Here is a 25,695-nt window from a genome sequence, read left to right as displayed (position 1 = left end):
CACTCATACACACTTTCAGCATGCACCGAACACACAGACACCCAGCCACTGTTGGGTACGCCCAGCAGATAAAGTGCACTTCAGTTACACACCGAGCTGCAGCCTTGGATGTGGGCGTGTATGTGTGCATACGGGAGCCCTGAGGAACGTTTGGACACGTGCACTTATGAATGCGCGCGCGCGCGCGCACACACACACACACACACACACACAACTAAACATGCACACACGATTCATAATCACTCTCAAGTACAGGCAAATGCCGTCCTTGGGGAATTGCCGCAGCTCTAGCTCTCACGCCCACACGCACCCTCTGATCCGCAGGAGCCGAAGCTCACGTGCAAGCAATAGAGATGTCTCTGCAGACTCACGCAAGAATACCCACACCCTCGCGATCGCCTGGCTAGCAATCACTCTCGTGCGTGTAAACCTTCAAATACACTGACAAAGTCTACACACGGAGACCTGCCTTGACACACTCAAGTTGTCACCAGCGCTGAAGTTTTTTTTCCAAACCGAGGCCGACGGGAGAGCGCGCAGCGGCGGGCTGGCCCACGTGACCGGGAACGGAGCGCTCCCGCCCATGACGGGATGGGAAAAGTATGCCTGGGGCGGGCGCCGGCAGAGCCGCGGCGGCGGGAGGCGGGACGCCGAGCTCGGCCGAGAGCTTCGTGGTTCCGGAAGCCCCTGGACGTGGCGGAGGCTGCGAGGGTGAGTGTCCGCGCGCTACCCGCGCCGCACCTCCGCCGCCCTCCCGCAGGGGCGGAGAGCGCAGGTGGGAGGGCAGGGCTCCGTGGGGCCGGGGCGGGGACAGGGGTGTGTGCGGGTGGGAGGTCGGGCGCTGCAAACTTCCCCACTTTGCAGGCCGGGCAGCCCCGGGATTCCTGGCTCCTGACCTCTGCCTTATGAATTGCAACATGAATTAACATGTACTGAGCGCTCACTGTATGCCAGGCTCTGTGCTAAGTGGCTTAACTGTTGATAGTTAACACCTCTGCCATTTATTGAGCGCCTATTTTGTGCCAGGCTCTGCCAGCCCTCTGGTGTGCTGTTTCATTTCCATGACGACAGGTTATCCCCATCTGCCAAGGAGGAACCAGGCTAAGAGAGTTAATGACTTGCTTCGGGTTGCACAGCTAGTTACTGGTGGTAGAGGGGCTTGAACCTTGATAAGTTTGAGTCCAAGACCCGAGCTAATAATCATAGTTGGTATTTACAGAGTGCATGATCTCATTTACTCCTTGCAGCACTTCTTTAATTAAATATATTATTAGACGGGCAAACTGAGCTCAAAAGGCACTAAGTGGCAAGTTGAGATTTGCACCCAATTCTTTACAACTGTCTTCCCCCCAACTACTTGTCTCTAAGCCTTGTCTTAGTTACTTTGTTCATGTTTCCCCAACCCCCCTGCCATGGTCCTATTCCAGGACCGTATCTCTCTGCTGAAAGATCACAGTGGCCCCCAGTGTTCTCCTAGTCCTCGTTTGCACAACCTCTGCACCATCCTCCTTGGCTCTTTGAACACAAAACTCTACCTGGAACCCTTCAAAATCTCCCCCGTTAGACCTGCCATCTCCCAGGGACCCGGTGTTCCTGCCCCCACTGAACCAGCAGCAAGAGCAACAGCATCCTATGTATGTCAGCTCAAGACTGATGGTCAGCATTGTTCAGAGCCTGTCCTGTCCTGGCCTCCCATTCTGCTGCCCTCCCCCATCTCCACAGTTCTGATTTATTCTGTATCTGGTAATTGTATCCATTAAGCCCTCTTTCCACTGCCAACGCCTCAGACCCCCTGCACTCTTAGAACATCACTACTACCCTTCATTCTCACACTTCCAGTGCACCATGGTGTGGGCTTCTTCCCAAATGTCTGACTTCTCCCCATCCCCTAGCGGGGACACCAACTTTGCCTATCTTCTAATACTTAAATGTCAGGATTACCTTTTGTTTTAAATGCTATAAAACTACTAGTGCTCATCCTAAGAAATTCGGACAGTACAAAAAAGGAGAGAGTAAAAAGTAAAAGCCGACACACCCATTCCTAATTCTAAGAGGAAACCCATTTGTCCAGAAGTTGTGTCCGTTCAGGAATTATAAATGTGTGTGTATATCCTTTTTTTTTTAACTCAGAAAGAATCATACTTTACATTCCATACTGCAACATGCCTTTTTCACTTTGTGTATCTTGGCCATCTTGCCGTCTGCATGTCTGGGCTGGCATTGTTCTCATAACGGTGTCATAGTATGTCACTGTACGAGTAAATGGCGATTTCTTTCAAAAGTCCGGGGTCATCCCTGAAGCTATTCTGCCTCCATCAAATATTTAGCACGTCCCCCAGGAAGTGACTGCTTTCTCTGCAAATCCCCCTCCTCCTCGTCAGCTGGCTGGACGCAGGGGACTGAACCTTCTTTCCTATCATGCCAGTCTACTGCTTTCTGCTCCCGAATGTTCAGCATAGGCTAACAGAGTCCATGCACACACTCACAGCTTTCCTCACCCTCGCTCCCAGTCAGAGGCTTGCCAACCGGGCTTTGCCTCCACGAGAAAAACCCCTGCATAAAGCAGATTTCATTTCAAATTCTATTGTAGGTTTACTTTTGAAAGGAATTCTGTGCCAAATCTCTTTTCAAGGAAATAAGCCTCCTTGGATTTGTGCATTGCCGTGAATGGCTTACCTCTATTACACACACGCACCCAGAGCCACCCTGTGAGGTCAGGCTTTCAGTTCGTGGGTCCTATTCCCAAGTACATGGCAGGGGGTCATGGACCCCGCGCCCTGAGTCGGCAGGCCTGGGTCCCCTCCCAGCTTGGACCTGGAAAAAATGACTTCAGTTTTCTGAGTCCTGTTTTCTCTTCTGCCAAGTGAGGATGTCAGTATCAGCCTTACGGAACTGTGAGAAGAGCAAAAAGGGAAATGAACATCAAAGCTTTGAAGTAAGAACACACAGCAAATGTGGAGAACACCCTTTTCCTCCGGTTCTGGGGTTGCCGACTCAGATGCTGATGGGGCTGTGCGTGACACACAAGCGAGCAGAGCGCACGCCCTCTGGGAGTGGTAGGCGCTGTGGACACTGGGGAGTGCAGGTGCTGAGTAGTGGTCGTCTGGGGCGGCCATAACAAGTACCGCAGGCTGGTGGCTTGAACAGCGGGAAGTTATTCTCTCAGAGTTCCAGAGGCTAGCAGCTACCCTTACAGTGACGATGGCGTTAGCTCCTTCTGAGGCCTCTCTCCTTGGCTTGCAGAGGGCCACCTTCTTGCAGGGACCTCATGTGGTCATCCCTTTGTGTGTTGTGGCCTAGTCTCCTCTCTATAAGGACACCAGTCGTCGCGGAATAGGGCCCATCCAAATGACTTTATTTCCCTTTACCCCTTCAAAGGCCCAACCTCCAAATACTGCCCCATTCTGAGGTTCTGGGGATTAGGACTTCAACATATGAATTTGGAGGAACACATTTCAGCCCATAACACTCCATCTCAAGGGGCAGCCAACTTGATGCCCTGCCAAATGCTGCCGGAGCGTCCAGATTCTCAAGGAAACCTGAAGATCTCGATTTTTTTTTCTTTTTTTTTTTTTTGCTATTCCAGCAACATTTTATTAATCTGTTTAAAAGAGCTGAAGCTCTTAGGTTTATGGTGATGACTTTCGAACTTCTTTGTTGAGCCCAACTGCTTCTCCCAGGGCTTGAGGACCTGCTCCCGGTCCCCTTCCATCTCTGCTCTGGCCCCAGGGCCCTTCTCTTGTGGGCGCCTTGGCTGCTCACCTCCTCCTCTGTCAAAGAGTCATCAGTGCTGTCCCCATGCTCAGTCCCTCCCAGGTCCTTTCTGGTGAACAACTCGAGTGGGTACATGTCTGTCATGCTGCCGTCGCTGTCACTCGGCCCTGCGCCGTCTTCACCAGACAGCTTCTCTCGGGCAAGGGGTTAAGTGCCATCCATCTTTCTTCCCTCCCCCAATTTTTGTGCGGGAGGCAGGCAGGCTCGCACTCCATACACGGCTTCTGACGCTCTTCGTCTTCACGCGGAGCCCTCGGGCACCACGGGCCCTGGCTATGGCTCAACACCTGCTCGCTCGACTTGTCGATGTGCCCCCGGGGTGAGTTTGCAGAGCCGCTGGCGCGGGTGCTCCGTGCTGAGAACAATGTGCAGCTCCAACTCCGAGCTCCGCGTTCCCGAAGGCAGGAGAGGCGTGGACCAGCCGCCGGTATTTCCAGCCGCGGGTGGAGACCTGGAGCTCAGGCAGAGGGCAGCGCAAGCTGGGGGCTGGCGAGAGTGCATTGCAACTTGCGGGAACTGGGCTCCAGCCGCAGACTCGGGGGCTTGAGCCTGGAAATCTTGATTTTGACATAGAATCGCCCACGTTTTACATTGGCAACAATTTCAAATTAAAACAACAACAAAATGCCTGGTGCAGTCTGTAGCTTCTTGCATCTGCTCAGGCCACGGATAAGCCATTCGGGTCCAGATGATCCCTCCCTCAGTGGCCAGGCCATCCTCCCTGGCTTTTCTATCCCTTTCAACCAGAGGTCCCTGCGCATTTCAGTGTTAATAAAGAGCTGGTTATTGAACGAGTAAATCGGAATTTTACAGCTTTGACAGTAGGTCGCACATGCAGAAATCCTGCGCCTTTGCATTTCCTGCCTTGCTGCGAGCCTGTATCAGCTGTTACAACTGCCTGCAGCTGTTTACCCCAAAGCTCACCCTGTTCGGCTCACCTTTCTCTGTTTTACAGATGAGGCAACAGCAGACCCAGGTCTGCTTATTTAACCTTCTCCTGTTAATCCTATCTCACCTTATTTTCACATATTGTCATTATATCAGAATAATCCTACCATTACCGAGTGCTTACTGGGGCCTGGTTACTGCATTATCTCATTTAATATTCACAGTTATTCTAAAAGGTATGAGCAATTTAATTACTCAGGGAGTGAAGACCTCAAATAATTCAAATTGGGGTAATTTAAATTCGCCTGCTGAAGGCGACAAGTATTTCTGCTTACCTCTAGAATAGTGTTGTCATGTGGCCCTCATGTACGCACAGTTGACAACTTACAAGTCGCCCTGCCTTGTAAGGTTCTTGACAAACTTTTAATTTGGGGGGTTTAGAGTTATTTCAGATTTCACACATAAAGAGAAAGAATAAATATTTTTCTATCGTGCTATTTCAAATTCAAATGGTTTAAACAAGACAATACAGTATGGTTTTTTCCATTTTACAGACAAGGAAACTGAGGCCCAGAGGGTTTCAATATCAGAGGTCGAACATCTCTAAGATGATTCCTAAGCACCAGACCGGCTCTGTGCTTCTCGAAGGCCAGCCCTGTGTCAGATCCTTAGAGTTACCCTGAATGCCTGTGAGGGCCTGGCTGGAACAGATTCCTGGGAACCAGCAGCCCAGAGAAGTCCAGACAAACTTAGCTTTTGCTCCCTAGCCCTTCAGAGTTCAGCATTTGTTCCCTCCCTCAGTTCCTGGGTCTTCAAGTGTGGACCCTTCTATACCATTCCAAGGGATCGTCTAGCCCCAGAATTTCCTCCTCTTGCCTTCTGCATGGTCCTGGATGCTCTTTGGAAAGAGAGCCTGTTTCAAAGAAAAAGGAGGTTCAAGGCTTGCTTTCCCTCCTGGGCACCCAGGCTGGACCCTCAGTATAACCAGACCATGTGCCCTATGAGAGTGGCAGCCACATCTTTTCATCTCCAGAACCCCAGTGTCTGGCCTCAGAGGCAATAAGCGGCACCATTTATGGCCATCCACGTGCCAAGCCAGGGCACCAACAACATGATATCCCATTTGGCCTCCCATCACTGGCTGAGCTAAGCACTGTCGCGTTGACTCACCTGTCCGTGTATCATGGAGCGTGAACACACCAGGTGTCTCAGCGGTGTGGGGCCAAGGCAGACACCCTCGTCCTTCCCTCAGGATGCAATGCCAGGGCAGCAGCCAAGCCCAGGTCTCCTCGCTTTCAGTGGCAACTGACAGAAACACAAACCAAACTAACTTAAATGAAAATGGAGAAAGAGAAGAAGGCAGGGGCCTCCGCCTGAAATGCCCCAAGACTCAGAGATCAGGACTGCTTTTCATGAGTTCAGCTGCGGTTGGTGACAATTACAATTTTGAACTAGGTCTTGAGTTCTGTTTTGTGCCTTCCTTTCAACATCCATTATCCTGTTTGATCTTTGGAAGGGTAAGAAATAATACAGTAATAATAGCTCATGCTTTTGTACCCCTCGCCACATGCCACGCCTTGTCTAGGGACATATGTCCTCGTAACAACCTTCTAAGTCAGGTCGTAGTAGTATTGTCCCCATTTTGGAGAGGACAAGGCCGAGGGAGATAGAATCAGTAATTTGTGAAAGGTCCCACAGTGAGTTCAGCGCGTTTGACTCAGGCGACTCTGTTTAGAGCTAATCCTAGCCCTCACGCGGCTGGGGAACACTTGCGGTGTGGCGGGTCTGAACGCAGATGCGCTGTGAGGGGAGAACACACACTGACTGGCTTTCCAACACAGCGCTGATTAACGAATGCGAAATGCCTCATTAATCATTTTTACATTAATTACACGTTGCAGTGATATTTGAGGTAGATAAGTCTACATAACATATTAAAATTAATTTCCCTGCTGCTTTGTACCCTTGCAACATGGCAATGAGACCCATTTCGAACGGAGGCCGCACACCCTGTTGCTATGGGACAGCGCTGCTCCAACGCGCTCCCCAGCACTCCGGGCTGCCACTTGGAGGCTGGACCTCGGGACAAGCTGGATACAGGGCTCCGAACACCCTCGGGCCTCCTCCCCTCCCCTCACATCTGGCACATGGGCTGCATTCTTCTGGCTCCCTGCAGTCCTTGGTCTCCGCAGCGGAAAACAGCTGTGGGCAGCTCCGAAGCTGGCTGGCTCTGTGCCCGCCTTGCACGGGCAGCTGAGGCCAACATGAAGCAGCCTGGGGGGCGCGTGTCCAGCACAGCACATCGCCTGCCGTGTTTGTTGGTTGGTCAGGGTTTGGGAGTATATAGCAGGAGGTATAGCGACTGCCAGCGTGCTTTCAGGAGTGTTTGCTGACGTGAACCCTGCGAGGTCCTGGCTCCTGGGATCTCACTGGGTCACACTTTGTCCTTGGACCTCTTTCTCTACACCCAGCCAGACGCAGGGAATGCGGCAGGAGAAAACAGCAGATCCGATCGTTTCCGGGGCCTCTTGGCAAGTGGGCCCCATGCTTTTTAATCTTCTGTATTAGACTCGGGTTGCTGGAGTGCTTCCAAATCCCAGGAAAGGAGATTTCTCTGTGAGCACTGCGTGAGGAGCTGTCGCCAGCCCCTCTCCTCCAGGCCAGCCCCTCTCCTCTTTGCCGAGAAGCTGGAGAGCACTGTTTCCAATTTGCTTCCTGGAATTCAGGAAGGGCATGGGTGTTTTTCATTATAGAATTCTCACTCCCATCAAAGGGAATTTTCAGGGAGCTTCATCTGCAAGTGAGCCCCACCCCATTCCAGCCACCAGCCCTTCCCCTTTAACTCCAAAGTCTGGGAGAATTGGTCCGATTCAGGTATCCCCAGCCCCCCAACCCCCATCCCCGCCAGAACTCGCCTCCCAGACACTCCAGGGGCTCCTTGTGGGAGGTCGGGACTGCTTGCTGTTAGCTCAGGGGTAGGTGGTGGTAATTACAATTTCCAGCAAGGCCCGAACTTTTGTACCATGTTTGCTCTCAACGTTGGTTATCTTGTCTGATTCTCAGCACAGCCCTGGAAGGCAGCTAGGGTGAGTGTTACCACCTCCATCTCATAGGTGAGGAAATGGAAGCTGGGGTAGGAGGAGATGACTTTCCCAGAGTCACATAACCAGTGAGTTATGAAACTGGGGCTGGGACCCACATCTTCCAATCCAAGACCAGGCATCTTGCTGCGTTTCCCTCATTGGCCGAGTGTGGCTTTGTCTTCCGCACAAAGCAAATGAAAGTTTTGATCCTGTTGCCCTTTTCTTAAAAGGAGTGTCTCATTCCAGGCTGAGGAACCGCTCCGAGCTGAGCACGCCCCTGTGTGGGCTGGTACTGCTCTGGGTTCCGATGACATGCTCACGACCAAGACAGGCAAGGACTCACTTTCCTGGACCTTCCACGCCAGAGGGAGGACACAGCTGGTGGGTTAGAATCCAATGCCTGTATAAGCACAAGTTGGTCCAAGTGCTTGGAGAGGAAAAGCCAACCAGCAGCGGTGCGTGGGGTGCGCTAGGTCCCGTGACCAGGCATTTCTGTCTGAGGAGACAGTCGTAGATCTGAGCCCTGGAGGATGAGGCAGGCAATGGTCTGGGGGCTTCACAGGGAGGGGCGGAGGCCTAGGGGGCATTTCAGGCAGAGATCTCTCCAACGCTGAGCAGTCGCTGAGTCACACGCTGGGCTCAGAGCTCTGAGTACGTCATCTCATCATTCCGACAGAAACTCCATGAGGTGGCTCAACTATTATTTCCATTAGATGAGGAAACTAAGTGTCAGGGCGGGGGGGTCCCATGGCTCTCAGTCACAGAGTTAAACACCAGCCCTACCTGCCAGCGTGTCATAACCCAATAGCCAACAAGTCAGATTTATTTAAGCATCATGTAGATCTTCCAGTCTCCGAGGCAGGAGGGCTCAGAAGCAAGCAGCCCCTCTGAAAGCCCACACAGGTGTCCCTGGAGTTTCTACCGGCAGACCACACTCAGGTATAGTCAGCAAGACACCGAGGTCCCCACTGTTGGTCCATCTCCCATCACAGTCTGGGCCGAGAGTCCTTGAGAATGAACCAGGCACCTGTGTTTTGAACGCCAAGGGCAGAAAGGAGGAGGAAGGCTCTTCCCCTGATGGTGGACTCCAGGCTGGGGCACTTTAACTCCCAGTGTCTTCCTAGGACATGTGTATTTATGACTCATTAGCTACTTAACTGAGAGATGAGAAGCCCAGGGACTGGGCAAATTAAAACCAGAGTGAAGAACTTCATCCAAGTTTAGTACCTCATGACTTCATGTTGGGGGTTTAATCAACTAACATTTTTCCCCTATGGCAGGAAGACTGTCATGGCCTTCTTATTCAACTCCCACCAGAAAGAATTTAGGAAATAAGATAGTTTTTTTTAAAGATTTATTTATTTATTTGAGAGAGAGAGCACGCTCCTGTGCCTGCACACGCAGGGGGAGGGGCAGAGGGAGGAGGAGAGAATCTCCTAGCAGACTCCCTGCTGAGCACGGAGCCTGATGCAGGGCTCGATCTCATGACCCCGAGATCATGACCTGAGCCGAAATCAAGAGTTGGATGCTTAACCGACTGAGCCACCCAGGCACCCCAGGAACTAAGATAGTTTTTAAAGAGGTGAGGAAGGATCAATACTTGTTTTTTTCCCCTCTGATCACTTGAACAGATATTTATGGAGTACCTGCTGTGTGAAATATTCTGCAAGCTCCAACCCTGGAATGAGGGTGGAGGGCCCTGTGCTCTAGGAGGTCAAAAGGGAGGAGGGATTAGAATTAGATCTGGTTTGGGTTAGAAAAACCTCGAAAGGGAGAAAACGTTCTCTTTTGGAGGGGGGAGGGGAGAAAAAACTTATTTGGATCCAAGGATTCCTTTTGGATTTAGGCCATTGCCTTGTTTTCTCCTCACTGTGGATTTTCTTGAGGGCAGAGTGTGTGTCTTACTCATTAATGAGGCAAATGTTTCTTGAACACCCACTGTGTGCAAGGAAGTTGGAAGTCGTGGGGATATAGCAGCCAGGAGGGCTTCCATTTTAGTGGGAAAGAAAACAGGCCCAGTAAGCAGGGAAATGAGCAAATCCAGTGAATACAGGGCCGTTGTTGTAAGGGCTAGAGAGACACAGACAAGGAGCCGGGGTCCACAGGGAGAGCTGTGGGAGAGGGCATGTCAGGGAAGCCTCGGAGGAAGTGACATTTAAGCTGAAACACAATGGATGAAGAGCCAGCGAACCAAGAGGGTGGGGCTCCTAGGCTGGCAGAAGGGAGTTTGGCCTGAAGGAGGTGGGGTGGCTGGCGGGGGGGAGAGCAGGGAGGGGCAGGGGGAGCTGGCGGTGGGGTGGTGGCGGCAGCAGGGGCTGGGTCATTTAGGGCCTTGTGGGCCATGTCAAGATTTCCGATGTTTGCGTTACAGCCAGCAACAACTGGAGTAAGACCCTCCAGGAAGTGATGTGGCTGGGTTGTGTTTTTGAACGGTCCTTCTGGCTTCCCATGGGGAGTACGCATGGGGGAAGCAGGAGACCAGGGAGGAGACTCCTGCTGGCTCTAACCATGGCGTGAGCTGCTGGTGCTGGGGAGGTGCTCTGTGCACCCTGGTCTTTTGGTTCAGCTCACAGGAACACCCCATGAACATCCCAAGGGGCTTGTGGATGTCAGGGCCCGGGACGTCCCCCCATCCCCACCCCATCACCTTGGCTAAGCCAAGTGTGGGCCTCTCAAAGGATAGGAGGTTTCCTTAAGCACCGATATACTCAAGTATCCTGAGGGAGAAAAAGCATCACATCAACATTTCGAAGTCCTGTATTATATATAGATGTGTGTGTATGTGTGTGCTTACAGGCGCGTGTGCATGTGTGTGTGTGTGCAAATTGATACTAAAGAAATTTCTCTGTTGTGTGTGGCTTTGGCAGATGCTTCAGGGTCTCTTCTGTGATTCAGAATATTTAGGGGGAAAATCTAAGAAATGCTGACATAATGGAAAGCGTTTGGGCACAGGGTCAGCCAAACCCAAGTTCAAATATAACTTCTGCCACGAACTGGTTGTATAAATATGAGCAAATTAATCTCTCTGAGCTTTAGTTTCCTCTCGTATAAAACAGGACAAACACAGCAGGAGGGGGGAGCAAGGTATCATAGATTCCGTGTGGTCTTCAGATCCCCTCAGACACCGGTTTGAATGGGGTCCCCGTCGCTCAATTGTGTGACTTTAGGTAAATCATTTCACTTTTCAGAGCCTCTGTTTCTTCCTCTGGAAAATAGGATAATAAGTTTATCACCTTCACAGAGTTTAGAATAAGCTTCAAATAAAATAATTCATGTAAAGAGCCTCACACAGTGCCTGGAACATTGTGGGCGTCTAATAAAGTCAGTTTACCCCTGCCTCAGTTTCCCTGTCTGTAACTAAAGGGGCTGGTCCCTTGGGGCCCTCCACAAATATGCCATTCTAAATTTATTTAAAAGACCCTGGAAGAGGTAACCTGTCTGGATACCTCGGGGCCCTGGCTCCCCTCCAAGCACCTAGCCCCCAGTTTGTCTCACCACCACAGTGTAGAGAATCGGCTTGGGGCCAGACTTGGGAGGGCAGGCGGGAGGGGGCACGGGCTGGGAGCAGGAATTTTTGGAGCCTTGTTTTTCTTGGAGGTGCCCTGGAGGCAAGGAGTCTCTCCCTCTCCCTCCAGAATCTAGTCTCCCCGCCTTTATTTCCAAAACAGTTCCTGGCTCGGACTGCGGGAACCGCCAGACTCCAGCTCTGAGAAATCCCTTCCTCTATGCATGTTCCAGAGCCCTGCTCCTCCACCCAGCCACCGGGGCCTGCCCTGGGCCAGCTGTCACTGCGTGGAATCCCCTGTTGTCCACAGAGGCTGGTGCCAGCAGAGGTGGCGGGACAGCAGATCTTCCTCCCTCTCGCTGGGCTTGTGTGGCTGAGAGTGATCCTCAGAAGAGAGAAGGGGGCTCGTAAACTGAAGCAGATGCTTCCTCTCCTTCCTTTCCTCTCTCATCTGGCTGTCTCTCCTTCCTGCCTTTCTTCATCTAGCTGTTTGCAGGACCTCCTCTGCCTAGAAGACTCGCTCCCACCCGCTTCCTTCCTCCCTCTCCCTGGTCCAAAATGTTTGCAGATTGCAACTTTTCAAACCATTTCAAACCAGCTTTGAGAATTCGGTTTCTCTTGTGGGCACCCAGATGTATCAAGCTCACAAGGAACAGTGACAGTTTTCCAAGACTCTTGTCAAGCAGACCAGGGAAGGAGATGGAGATGCCTGGTGACTGGGAGGGTCTAGGGCACAATTCTCTAAAAGTACAGCATGCATATGACACTTCACCATGTTCTCCGGGTCCGCCTACCACCTCTACTGCCATTCAGGCCAGCCATGTGGAGCACAGGGGACACCGGAGGCACACATTTTTACGTCCTCTGCCCCTTTGTAATGTAGCCAGGGAGGGAGCCCCCTCCCTGGCCATCCACTCCCAGGGAATCCCATCTTCAGTCTTCATTCAAAGGTGAGACTTCCTCCTGTCTCCCAGCCAAGATGTGAAGCTGGCAGGGCCGTCTGCTCACCTGTTTCCAGGCTGAAGGAAGGAGAGGGAAGGGGACAGACAGCAGGAGGGCTTTTCCATGTTTCTGGGCGGGGACGAGGACTATACCGCTCTGCCTCTCTGGGCCCGGCAGACATAGAAGCTACCTCTTTCATGGGGACCTTTGCCAGCTCTTTGGGGTTGCCTTATTGGACTCAGAATGTAACAGCCTCAAAGTGGGCCAAGCACGTTTTCTTTTTGCCGGCAAGTCCAGGCCTCGCCCTCGGCTTCTGGCTTTCTGGTGTCTGCCCTGTGTGGTTATTGCTGCTGGGGCCCCTCACTTTCTGTCCAGACCCCTCTGGTCAAAGCTGGCTCCCACTGGGGAATTTCTGGTACCTTCCATCTCCCAGGGAGATGAGAAGGGAGTCAGCTGTCTCCCATGCTCTCTCTCTCTCTCTCTTCCACCCAATTTCTCACACAGGCCTCAGAGGTGTGGCCACTCTCCCTTTCCCTCCCAGTGACATAGGTCACATTTTAAAATCCTTGATCTGACAAAAGTGCCAAGAGTCACGGAAGGGCTCTCAAACTGTTCCTTTGTCAAATCTTTGCTTTGGCCTGACCACTACCATTTAGCATGCAGCCTCTCCTGAGTCCTGGTGCCCCGGTGGAAGTTTCGATTATAACACTCTCCTACACTCACCCACTAAGTCTTGCTTTCCCCTCTCTCCAGAGGACTGGATGCCCAGAGCTCACCTGTTCTCCCCGCCCAAGTCTCTTTCTTTATGTGGGGCCACAGGCCTTCCTTATGTCCTAGCAGATGGTCTTCCTGGGGGGCCCTGGCACCATATTCCTGTCTGGGGCTTTCCAAGATCTCTGTGCATATTTGGGGAGGGGGCTTTAAGAATGGGTGTGCCCTGCTACAGATGACAGTGCTCTTGGCTATAAAGGGTTACTAGAAAGGACTAGGGAGGCATTAAAGATACACTATCACCACATTGAAATTGTTTTCTTGACTTAATCAGGGTTAAAGAAATTGAAATGATAGTTTTTTTTTACTATATGATGTAATGTTATTGAAAACAGTGACCGGTACTAGGCCGCCTCTACCTGGCCAGGGGCCCCCCTGTGACACTTATCTAAAGAAACCGTCTAAGGTCCAGAGAAGGTGAGCCTTGGAGCCAGAACTAGAACAGGCCCCCAGGTCCAAGGCAGTGCTGTGCTGTGGTCTTCCCTCATCTCCCTGACAGGAGAGGTCTGATTTTCTCTCCCCTTCATGTCTTCCAGGGGTAAAGATTCCAGAGGGGGCTGGAAGATAGGTAGAGTCAGCCTGTTTCCAGAGGCAGCCTGCAGTCCAGACAGGCTCAGGACCAGGGCAAAACAAGGTCTGAAGGAGAACGAGGTTGAGGGTCCAGGAGCAAAGCTCGAGCTCCAGGACCCAGGCCTGCCAGCACCACGACACCTGTCTCTGGAATGCTCTGGTTGGGTAGCTGAAAGCTGCCCAGGCACAGTGGAGCCAGCAAGGATTATGTATCTGCAAGAGGGCAGGCTGAAGTCTGAGAGGCCCAGCATCAGAGTTGAAGAGACCTGAGAGACCATCTAGTCTGGTGGTTCTCAAAGTGGGTCCCTGAACCACCAGCAGCAGCGTCACTGGGAGACTCACTAATAATGCAAATCCTCTAGCCCCAGCCCAGACCGACGGAATCATAAACCCCGGGGGTGAGGCCCCGCAATCCGGGTTTGAACAAGCCCTCCGGGGGGAGTGTGATCCACACCGAAGTGTGGGAACCGCTGACTGAGTTCAAACCCCTTATTGCGCAGGTGGGAAAACTGAGGCCCAGAGAGGGAAAAGGGCTTGCCTAAAGTTACAAAGCAAGCTACAGTCTGGAGTCAGACCCATGGCAAGAAACTTTCCATGCTTGGAAAGTTTCATTCTTGGGAGAAAAGCTATTGATTGCAAAGTGACGGAGAGAATTTGTTGAGAGATCTTGGTCAAGTTGCTTATTCTTGCTCTGGACCTCAATGTCTGCATCTTTCCAGTGAGGGGCCAGGAATGCATCATCTTGGGGCGCCCAGCTGACTCAGTCAGTTAAACGTCCAACTCTTGGTTTCTGCTCCAGTCGTGATCTCATGGGTCGTGGGGTGGAGCTCCACGCCGGGCTCTGTGCTCAGCAGAGAGTCTGCTTAAGATTCTCTCCCTCTGCCCCTCCCTCCCCACTCTCTCTCTCTCTCTCTCTCATAAATAAATAAGTTTAAAAAAAAAAGGAGTGCATCATCTCTGAGCATATAACACTTTGGTCTCTGGTGATCAAGGTGTGGCTGCCACCAGCCTTAAGGACACACTGTAAAACTAAATATATTGAAACTTACAACAGTTCTTTTTCTTTTTAAAGATTTTATTTATTTATTTGAGAGAGAGAGAGCACAAGCAGGGGGGAGGCAGGCAGAGGGAGAAGCAGACTCCCCTGCTGAGCAGGGAGCCCGATGCAGGACTCAATCCCAGGACCCCGGGATCATGACCTGAGCTGAAGGCAGATGCTTCTCCAACTGAAAAACCCAGACACCCCAAGACTTGCAACATTTCTAAAAACTTTACTCCCCATACCACTTTCCAGGAAGCTACCACAAAATATGTGCCACCAAATCAAAGTCTTAAAAAAATTTTTTTAATTAAACAAAGAGAGAAAGACAATGGATTCATACAAGAGGAGATGTAACACAAGAGAGAGGCAAAGAAAACACCACAGTCATCATAAAGGAGAATCTAGGATGGCTACTGTTTAGCATGTGGAAGGATCGGAACAGCGGGATGGGGGGCTCCAGGGTGTTTATCTTCAGGAAAGTAAATGTATCGAATTATCTGATACATTTGATAATGTAGAATATAGTGACATAGGGAACTAAGCAAATGAAAAAATAAAATTATTTTCTCCAGTAAGAAACGAGTATAATGAGAAAGGAAATATAATTAGGAAAAGTGCTTAGCTTAGCAGTAAACAATACTTATAATAATTCAGAGAGTAAATTTTGATTTCAGCAAAATTTATATTGTAACTACATGAAGGAGAGGAAATACGAGCTAGGGTGATGGAAGGGGGCTGATTCTTCATCTGTCATAAATGAAATTCAAAAGATAATATCTAAAATAAGGGGCACCTGGCAGGCTCAGTCAGTAGACCATGCAACTCTCGATCTCAGGGTTATGAGTTCAAGCCCCACATTGGGTGTAGAGCCTATTACTTAATTAAAAACAATTTTTGAGGAGCACCTGGGTGGCTCAGTCAGTTAAAAGTCTGCCTTTGGCTCAGGTCTTGATCTCAGGCTCCTGGGATCAAGCCCCGTGTCAGGCTCCCTGCTCAGTGGGGAGTCTGCTTCTCCCTCTCCCTCTGCTCCTCTCCCCACTCATGCTTGCTCTTTCTTTCTCTCTCTCTCTCTCACTGAAATAAATAAATAAAATCTTAAAAAAAATTTTTTTTAATAAATAACAAAGAATCAGTATAAGCATGTTATCTGTTAATGGAAGGACATCCCAGAGGAGATAGCTAAAAGAGTTTGGGCTGGGGTTTGAGGTTAAGGACAAGTAGGGCTGGAGATCACAGTTTTTCATTATAAGACTTATAGATGTATTTGACTTCACAAACAATGTTATGTGTATTTTTTCAATTATTTTTTTAACTTAAAAAAAATATGCAACTTGGACTTGTTACTCATGTCTCTGAGCCTCCCTCCGTCGCCGGCCTCTGTCTGGCAGGGAGGCTGTGAGTCAGTATTGTACGGAACACTCCGAGCCCGTGCCTGGCCCCCAGGAAGCACCTGGCAGGGAGGCTGCTGCCGTAGCCCGCCAGTGCTGCTGTGGTGGGGGGGGCACGTTGAGTTAGAACAGAAGCCTCAGTTCTCGCCTGGCGTTACCCCGAGTCCCCCCCCCCCCCCGCCCCAGTGAAGCAGCATAGCCGCAAATCATCACCTACAATGTGCGGTATTTCCGCCCTGGAACTTGCTACTCATGCCACGAATTTGAAGGAAATCATGGCTCGTTTCTCTCCTTCCATGGCTCCTCCCAATCGGTGTGACTGGGCTGTTAGGTCCTGCCTCCGTTTCAGCTGCTCTGAAGGACAACAGTGTGATGATGAGGGCCTCGCCCCCAAGACCTCTCCAAAGTATATTCTGGGTCCATGACTCAGTCATCCAAATATGTCCTCAAGATAGGATGACCCTGTCCAGCTGCTTGTTTGTGATGTAGGAGAGAGCAAGAGAGAAATCTAATTGAATTTCTCCCAGCTGCCTCGTCCTCCTCTGGTTGCCTTTCTGACTGACCACCAGTCAGCTCAGTGGCTGGACTCACCTGCTCACAGCTCTCTTGCCTTCCACAGGTGACCGCCATGATCCCTTGGGTCCTCTTGGCCTGCGCCCTCCCTTGTGCAGCAGACCCGCTGCTTGGTGCCTTCGCCCGCAGGGACTTCCAAAAGGGCTCCCCTCAACTTGTCTGCAGCCTCCCTGGCCCCCAGGGCCCACCAGGCCCCCCAGGAGCCCCAGGGCCCTCAGGAATGGTGGGAAGAATGGGCTTTCCTGGAAAAGACGGCCAGGATGGCCAGGACGGGGATCGGGGAGACAGCGGAGAGGAAGGTAAGAGGCCCAGGGCCTGCCCCTCCTGTTCCTGCTTCGGGTTGACATTCTGTGGCACAGGAGAACTTTAGTTACAAAAACTAAAAGTAATCCCATTTCATTATAAACCAAATTAATATCTCTTTAAAAACAGAGCAGTGTATTTCCCTGAAGGGAAGAGCACATATCAGATCTTGTGTTCCTTCCCCAGCCGCACCATTGATTTGCTGAGTTGCTTTAGGCAAGTCTCCTGATACATTATTCAGAACTCCTTTGGTGGCAAGTGATAGAAACTCAATTTACAGCCCTGAATGGAATTTATTGGCTCATGCAACTGGGAAGTTCAAGAGCCGAGCTTCAGCAATGGCTGGGTCCAGGGGCTCAAATGTTGTCAGCAAGGACTGGGTCCAGGCACTTGAATGCTGTTGTCAAGGCTCTGCTTCTCGTGGGTGTTGGTTTTGTTCTCACAAAGGCTGAAAGTTTTGAAATGGCTACCAGTGGGCTCAAGCCTACCTCCCCATGGCTTGATCCATAGAGCAAATCTTAGGATGACTAATCTTCCCAAATCACATGTGTGTCCTGGACCAATGCTTTTGACCATGGAGGTGAGGTACCGCCATCTGCCAGGACTGGGTCAGGTGCCCACCCCTGGGTGTATGAGTGGGTGGTGAGGGCAGTTGGTCACTGTGATTGACAGCCTCGCAGGGACCACATGAAGTCATGAAGGGCGCTTCCCTGAAGGAGGAGATGCCAGGCAGCCAGAAAACAGATCGAATGGTCTCTACAGGCTCTTTCAGCCTAGATATTCCTTATGTCTCAGAACCCTTGATGTCAGCAACATCCCCACGCAGACGTTTTAAGTAGCAGGGGAGTCACGATAACTTTTAACATTGACAAAACACTTACGATTATGTTGCTCAACTGGCCGTCCATACCATCCTGTAAAGGAGGTATCCTTACTATCCCCGTGTCACAGATGAAGAAACTGAGAGTCAAGGGGGATTCGGTTGAGGACAGCACGTCATGGCTGCAAGAACGTGAACTCTAGAAACAAGACCAGGTACCTGCTTTGGCGAATGAGTTAACCTCTCTCCATTCCTCAGTTGCGTCATCTCTACAACAGAGATGATAACAGCATTTCCCTCACCGGGGTGTGACAAAGATGACATATGACCTGGGAAGCATCAGTCTCAAAGTAGACGCACAATAAACGGTAGTCACCCCTTAACTGACGTGCCGAGCTCATGTAACAGGCTGGAGCTGACTCCAAATCCAGACCTTCTCCTACCACACCAAGTTAAGTCCTCCAAAAGCACCTCCTTCCCCCAAATAACTATATAAATAATGATGACGGCTTTGACTCGGGGAGGTCTCAGTGTGTCAGGCACTGGATGTCATGGTATCCCAGTCCCTGACCCCAGTGGTAGCTTCAGTCTGGGCCTGGGCTCCAGGCAGAGTTTCCTCTGACATTCATCTCACAGGTCCCGGAGGTGAGTGGGATCTCTGCTATTGACTTTTTCTCCTGGATCAAGAGGTGTGAGGATGTAAGCTGGGGGCTGCTCTTGGCCATCTCTCCTGCCATGCAGTGAGTCTCTGCTGAGAATTAAGACAACACACCAAGGAAGTCGGGAGACGCAGAGTCCTGACTGGTAAAGCTGGGCCACCCTGAGACCAGTACCAACCACCCAACCACCCTCCCCCGACGTACACACACAGATCCATCTCCAGAAAGGGCTTGGAAAGTCAAATCAGCGTTTCCTGAAGTTCCTTGAAAAGGTATCTAGAAAGAGGCACACCACATAACACATCGTGGAACTTCCTGGGAAGCTTCCTTACCTCTTTGTCTCCCAAAAAAAACTCCAGTGCAAAATGACTCAGCCTCTTCCTCCTCACAGTCCTTTCTCCCGTTATTAAGGCGATACGTTTTTGCTTATTTCCATTTTTTCATGGAACAGCTTCATGATCTTAGTGTAATTTTTCCCCATTTAAAAAACTTTTAATGACGAATAATACATACGTTCTCATCGTGATATATTCAAACCATACAAATAAAGCAAGACTCCTCCCTAATTCCTACCTTCCTCCTCCTCTCCTCACTTCCCAGAGGTAATTACTATGAATTGCTTAGACGCGTATCCTTCCTGGCCTTTTTCTACGTAATTTACATATGCGTGTAGTGATACCAGGCCTTGCCAGCCACTTAAGCAATCTGCTCCTGAAAATTAGATGTTCAGTGAGAAAATTCTATTTGGGAATCTGTTCCCCAATTACTTAAAATAGGAAAAATTTAAATGCATTACACGTCAACTCAAAACTTTAAAACACAGTAAAATGCCTACATATATCCGTAAAAGAAGCAAAGTGCCTTGTTAGAAGGTAAAACGCCTCCAGTGTTCCTTTCTGATCGCCCGGTTCATTTGGTGGCGAACAAGCACTCGTCTTGTGTATGATAACGCTGGGATCCTTTGGCCCCAGCGACCTTCAGAAGCAGGCCCTTGCCTGACGTCCGCCATACTTTTCAAACATCTACACCCAATTCTGCCCATGTACCAGTTGTACCAATTATACCGTTGTGTTTGGATGTGGCTCAAATCTTTACCCACATTTGTTTTGTTTAAAATGTTGTGTTGAATTTAGGGGACATAAATAGACATGTTTCCTATATAATCATTGGCCAAAAATATTGTATTGAGAGAAATGCACATTTTATGAAACGCAGGTATTAAAAACCAAGGGGCATTCTGCAGAAAAACATGACTTGGGAATGCTCAGCAGAATATGCCAACTATATTTGCGGAGTGTTTACTACGGGCCCGCCGTTCTCCTCTGCCCTTACGTGGTTATAGAACTAGTTAGTGTTGTGGTTTCCTTTCAACAAAAAAGGTTCTGCCACCTGCTTTTTCCCTGTAACGGTATACTTCAGAGAAGTTTTCATATGGTACACATAACTCTGCCTCATTTTTTTAACTCCTGCATAGAATTGCACAGTACGGATAGACCGTAAGTCTTGAATCATTTCTCTTTGGATGGGCATTTAGTTGTTCCTAGTTTTGTTGTCGTGAGCAATGCTGCACTGAAACTCTTACCACATGGACAGGGACCTGCGGTAGGCAGGGCTTGTACTAAGAGCAACGTGTTGAAGTCAACAGGCTTCTTGGCAGTTCTTTTGTGGACCCATTCCCAGCACAGCCCATCGAAGGATTGGTCTTCCCCCAGACTCTTCCCCCAGAAGGCAGGAAAAGGGAAGGGGGAGAACTGTTCTAAGTTATTCTTTTTGCCCTGATCCACAGTGGTTCTGGAAGGTAAGTATCACCATTCTCATTTTCCAGATAAGACAGGGAGAAGTGCCCCAGGTTACACCATTGGGATTTGCACCCATTTCTATGTGACTCCAAAACCTTCTTGCTCTTTCCATTACCCAAAGGCTCCTGCTCCAAGGATGGAAAGCCAAGACCCACAGCCTCTGCCTAGTTCTGTGAAGGCCCCTCCATAACACCAGCTGCTCTGTCTTCCAGGTCCACCTGGCCGGACAGGTAACCGGGGGAAGCAAGGACCAAAGGGCAAAGCCGGGGCCATTGGGCGGGCTGGCCCCCGCGGCCCCAAGGGGGTCAGTGGTGCCCCGGGGAAGCACGGCACACCAGGAAAGAAGGGACCCAAGGGCAGGAAGGGGGAGCCGGGCCTCCCAGGCCCCTGCAGCTGTGGCAGCGGCCGCGCCAAGTCTGCCTTCTCAGTGGCCGTGACCAAGAGTTACCCAAGGGAGCGGCTCCCCATCAAGTTTGACAAGATCCTGATGAACGAGGGCGGCCACTACAACGCATCCAGTGGCAAGTTCGTCTGCGGCGTGCCGGGCATCTACTACTTCACCTACGACATCACGCTGGCCAACAAGCACCTGGCCATCGGCCTGGTGCACAACGGCCAGTACCGCATCCGGACCTTCGATGCCAACACGGGCAACCATGACGTGGCCTCGGGCTCCACCATCCTGGCTCTGAAGCAGGGCGATGAGGTCTGGCTGCAGATCTTCTACTCAGAGCAGAATGGGCTTTTCTACGACCCTTACTGGACCGACAGCCTCTTCACGGGCTTCCTCATCTACGCCGACCAGGACAACCCCAATGAGGTGTAGACAGGCAGGTGCTGGGTCTCCAGGGAAAGAACAAGCTCCTGGAGTTCCAGAACAAGACCCCTTGACTCTCTGCTGGGGGGGCATGGGAACTTTCAGCCTTCTCTGCCCGATTTTCCCTCCATCATTAAATCCAAGCTTTTTTATTCATCCTTCCATCTATCCATTCCCTCTTTCTTTTTTTTAGTATCTACGGTGTGGCAGGCACTGTCGTGCTGTGCTCTGGAAGGTGCCTCAGCGGACAAGGCAGACAGAGGCTCTTTCCTTGTGGGGCTTCCATTCTAGTAGGAGATGCAATTTACAAATAAACAAGCAAAGAATATAATTATCGTGCCAGGATGGGGACGCACGGGCCATGGTCGAGAGTAACAGGAATTATTTATTGCTGTAATAGCAAGGAGACAAAGAAGAGGGTGCATTTTTTTTTTTTTTTTTTAGATTTCATCTTTTTTAAGTCTACTTACATAAAGTCTACAGATCTTAAGTGGACAGCTCGATGAGTTTTTACACAGGTACACAGCTTGTCACTTCCATGTGGATCACGAACACGGTACGTCCCCCTCGCTGACTCCCCGAGGCTCTCTTAAGCGCCCTCAGTGAGTACCAGGAAGAAGCTGGTTTTCAACTGAGTCCTGACGCAGAAGACAGAACAAGGCAAAGGGTCTGGGAGAAGGGGTCTGACAGAAGGAGCTGCGAGTGCAAAGACCTCGCTTGAGGAAAGAGCTTGACATACGTGAGGGACGGGCTGACGGCCAGAGGGATGGGTACAGTGAGAAAGGAGACAGGAGGCTTGAGGTGCGAGCCTGAGTGTTATACAGAATCTCACAGGCCGTGGCAAAGAGTTCACTCGCTGGAGAAACCTTACCGAACTGCAACAGTGAGCATGATATTAGTATGGGGATAACCTAGGATCTGCTCAGTGCTGGAGTAAGTCAGCCTCACACTTAGGCACTTTATTCTTAGTTACAAATCACCCGCAGGCCCCCTTCTCCATCACCAGGATATCCAAGCACGCCCGAGAACTGCGGCTCTAAGAGGGCAGGAAGGAAGAGCATATAAATGAATCTTGCCCCCAGCCTCAGGGGTTTCCAGAGTGTAGAGATCTGAGGGACATGAGAAGCCAGTACAAAGTGGCTGATGCTGAGAGGGCCCCACAGGTCAATTGCTGAAAAGAACTTTCTTTCTTTCTTTTTTTTTTTTAAAGATTTTATTTATTTATTTGACAGAGAGAGAGACAGCCAGTGAGAGAGGGAACACAGGCAGGGGGAGTGGGAGAGGAAGAAGCAGGCTCCCAGCATAGGAGCCTGATGTGGGGCTCGATCCCAGAATGCTGGGATCACGCCCTGAGCAGAAGGCAGACGCTTAACGACTGAGCCACCCAGGCGCCCCTGAAAAGAACTTTCTGAGGGAGCTGGCAGGTTGCTCTGACTGACCTCTAGCTGGAAAGGTGGGTCCAGCAGGGCTGCCTATGGTGGTCCTAAAAACAGGTAGCCCCCTCCATAAATAAAATGGGGTTTATTTTAAATAACTCCATTCTCTCTGAGCCACAAAAGTATGAGATTGGAATGGGTTTAAGAAACCTAGGAAGGGATGTGGGGCCCAAGTGGATTAGTGGGGGGGGGGTTGTGGTCCTGCCCGTCACCCCTGTAGGAAGGGGCCAGATTCTGAGATTGAGGATATCTTTGTCTGTGAGGAATTCTTTTTTCTTTTCCTTTATTAAAAAAAAAAAAACACACAAAAACACAACTTTTTAGGAGTATCTTTAGCCACTTCCTCTTCCCTCCCCCAGGGATTTACTCATCTGAAGGCAGTTGACTTAACCCTTGGTAGTCTGAGTAATAAATCAGATGAACAGGAGCCTAACGCTCTGTGGTTGCCCCGTCTGGGCCTGACCTAAACCCATGTGCCCTTGGCACCCTGCCAGGGAGTCCCCAGGGAGGGTCGTGGAGATGATGGGGGATACTTAGCCCTCTTTGTGGGGGATAGGCAGACAGAGGCAGAGACCTCGCAGACCTGGGTTGTTGTCTTCCTTAGATGTGGTCCGGGGCTGCTGGAGATCGTGAGATAGGAGCACTAGGTTTGTGACAGGTGGAGCAGAAACAGGTGACACTGTTGAGAGAGTCTCTGGTAGCCCGCTGATGGTGAGGATGAGGGCTGGTTTATCCCCTGACACTTCTGAGGGGGCCGCCTCTTTGGGGCATCACTGGGAGTGAGGCAGGATGGAGGCCCAAACAAGGAAGGTGTTCCCAGGAGGTGGCCTTCCCAGACACACGGGGGAACCAGCCCCTCTTCCTGGCGCTGGCTCTGGCTCTGGCTGCTTGCTAGGGGCCTCAGCAAACAGGCCCTGTCTTTGGGCCTTCACGTTTGTAGGCAGTGATGAAGATCCAGAATCCGGTGTGTCTTTCTGCAATAAAATTGCCCTTGAATCCAGGGTCTTTTCTCATAAGGGACACGCCTTGAAAGGCAGCCATTGTCAAAGATAAAGAAAGCCGACACTCGTTAAAGTGGTAACAACAGATCTTATCTTTTAATTAATTTTTTTTAGTATGTTCAGTTAGCCACCATACAGTACATCATTAGTTTTTGATGTAGTGTTCAATGACTCATTAGTTGCGTATAACACCCAGTGCTCTTTACAACATGTGCCCTCCTTAGTACTCAACACCCTGTTACCCCATCCCCACACCCCCCTCCCCTCTGAAACCCTCAGTTTGTTTCCCAGGGTCCATAGTCTCTCATGGTTCATCTCCCTCTCTGATTTCACCCCCTTCAGATTTCCCTCCCTTCCCCTATGGTCCTCCGTGCTATTGCTTATGTTCCACATATGAGTGAAACCATATGATTGTCTTTCTCTGCTTGACTTATTTCACTCAGCATAATCCCCTCCAGTTCCGTCCATGTCGATGCAAATGGTGGGTAATCGTCCTTTCTGATGGCTGAGTGATATTCCATCGTATGTATGGACCACATCTTCTCTATCTGTTCGTCTGTTGATCAGCATCTTCCTTCCACGCTTTGGCTATTGTGGACATTGCTGCTATGAACACTGGGGTGCATGTGCCCCTTCTTTTCACTACGTCTGTATCTTTGGGGTAAACACCCAGTAGCGCAATTGCTGGGTGAAGGCAGATCTTAATCAGTAACATACTCTTACAATAGGGAGAGCGTCCAACGTGAACCGAACCCAACTTTGATTTGTACAGAGGTGACTGGGTGTTTTAGAGGGGGGTGGAGGGAATAGGGATGAGGGGCTCTGTGGAGTCAGGGACGTAAAGGAAGTAAAGTAAAAAACAGAGGATGCGGTTGGTCCATGTGAAACCCACCTACATTTGCTAAGTGGCTTTTATCCAAGTTGGACCCCTACCCTCCCACAGAGACTGGGAGACGCTATCTGCAGACGTCGGCTGGAACAAACAATACATTTTTTTGGCTACCTTGAATTTTTTCAATCAGCCACTTTAAGGGGGTGCTTAAGGTCACCCTAAGACACGACCCTGAGCCGTTAGAAACTATGGTAATGTTTATTCAAGTCTTTATAGGTCAAGGTTGACAGGCCTAGTCAAGAGGAGGGCTCCGAGTAGTGTGGCTAGAATTTGGGCCATGAGAGAGTCTTTGTCACCAGCCCTTTCTGGAGAAAGTCTGCAGCTCTGATTATTATGGTGCAAAGAGCACCCTGGTCCAGGCTGGGCCTCATGGCTCACCTGAGAAGTGAGGGAGGTTGCGTGTCATGTATCTGAGGAGTGTTCCAGGGCTGACTTCTGGATTAGAACTATGGCTGGGGACAGGTGGCAAATGAGACACTCACCGCAGGCACAAAATTTAAGGGGATGCCAAAATCCTCGGTAATAAATATAAATAATATTTTAATGTAGTATTTTAATAAATCAAAATGCAAAAAACTCTACGATGGACAAAATATCAGAATTTTAAGTAAAGACGATATCGGACAGTGCTGTGATTAGGGTGAGGTGAGGGAGGCCACGTTTCCTGGCGGCATCAGACCCCTGGCCCCCAGGCCCCGGAGGGGGAAACTCTGTTTTCCTCACTTCCTGCCTGTCATATCCACTCACTCCACTAGGGGGAGAACGACTACTACACAAACCTCCAGGCCCCAGGTTTAGAGGTTGGAAGAGCCACTCTGGTCTCTACGCTGTTTTCTAGATTCAGAGCCAAAGGAGGGGGAGAGAGAGATTCTGGCCCATGGTATTATGCGGCCATGACCTTGCACACTGGGGGAAAGAAAAAATAAAAACACAAGAGCCGCACGTCTTCCTAACCCTTTCAGTGAAAGGATTTTGCATACATTCAAAATCGCAGAAACAGCTGGTTTCGGGCAGGAATACAGCAGTTGTCTGGGAAACAAAAAATCCTGGTTCCAGTCCTAGCTCTGCCTTGACTCTTTGGGTGCTTTTGGACAAGTCATGTCCCATCTTGTGGACTCAGTTTTCCCATCTGTAGAGTGAAGGGTTGGATCGGATGGTCCCAAAATCCATTTTGGCACTGAACATCAATGTTTCTGTCTCCAAAGCAGAGCTAGGAGAAGAGCCTGGAGTTCCTGAAACACAAACAAAAGCAGCCAGGAGAATCGGGCCAGCATGTTCTGAGAGGCTGAGCTTCCACATTCGGCTTTCCTCTTCCATCAGAGACTTTCCACCAACTGCTGGCGCTAAGTTTCCTGAGCTGGAAGACAAGTCACTTTATCTAACATTAGCCTAATGCTGGGTCTTACATGCATTGTCTCTTTTCAGCTTCTCC

At 50.3% G+C, this 25,695-nt stretch overlaps 1 protein-coding gene across 1 annotated transcript; it reads left to right on the top strand.

Moving 5' to 3' along the window:
- The first annotated feature begins 625 nt into the window (after positions 1–625).
- On the top strand, positions 626–21,095 carry C1QTNF2 (C1q and TNF related 2). The gene is made up of 3 exons (XM_026510901.4): positions 626–711; positions 16,583–16,835; positions 20,330–21,095. The coding sequence occupies exons 2-3, from the start codon at positions 16,592–16,594 to the stop codon at positions 20,941–20,943; spliced, it is 858 nt and encodes a 285-aa protein (XP_026366686.2). The 5' UTR covers positions 626–711; positions 16,583–16,591; the 3' UTR covers positions 20,944–21,095.
- The last annotated feature ends 4,600 nt before the right edge of the window (positions 21,096–25,695 follow it).

Source organism: Ursus arctos, unplaced genomic scaffold (assembly GCF_023065955.2).
Source record: "Ursus arctos isolate Adak ecotype North America unplaced genomic scaffold, UrsArc2.0 scaffold_15, whole genome shotgun sequence".
NCBI classification, from domain to species: Eukaryota; Metazoa; Chordata; class Mammalia; order Carnivora; family Ursidae; genus Ursus; species Ursus arctos.
Note: the sequence above shows the minus strand (reverse complement) of the source record. Positions and strands in the feature narration are given on the sequence as shown.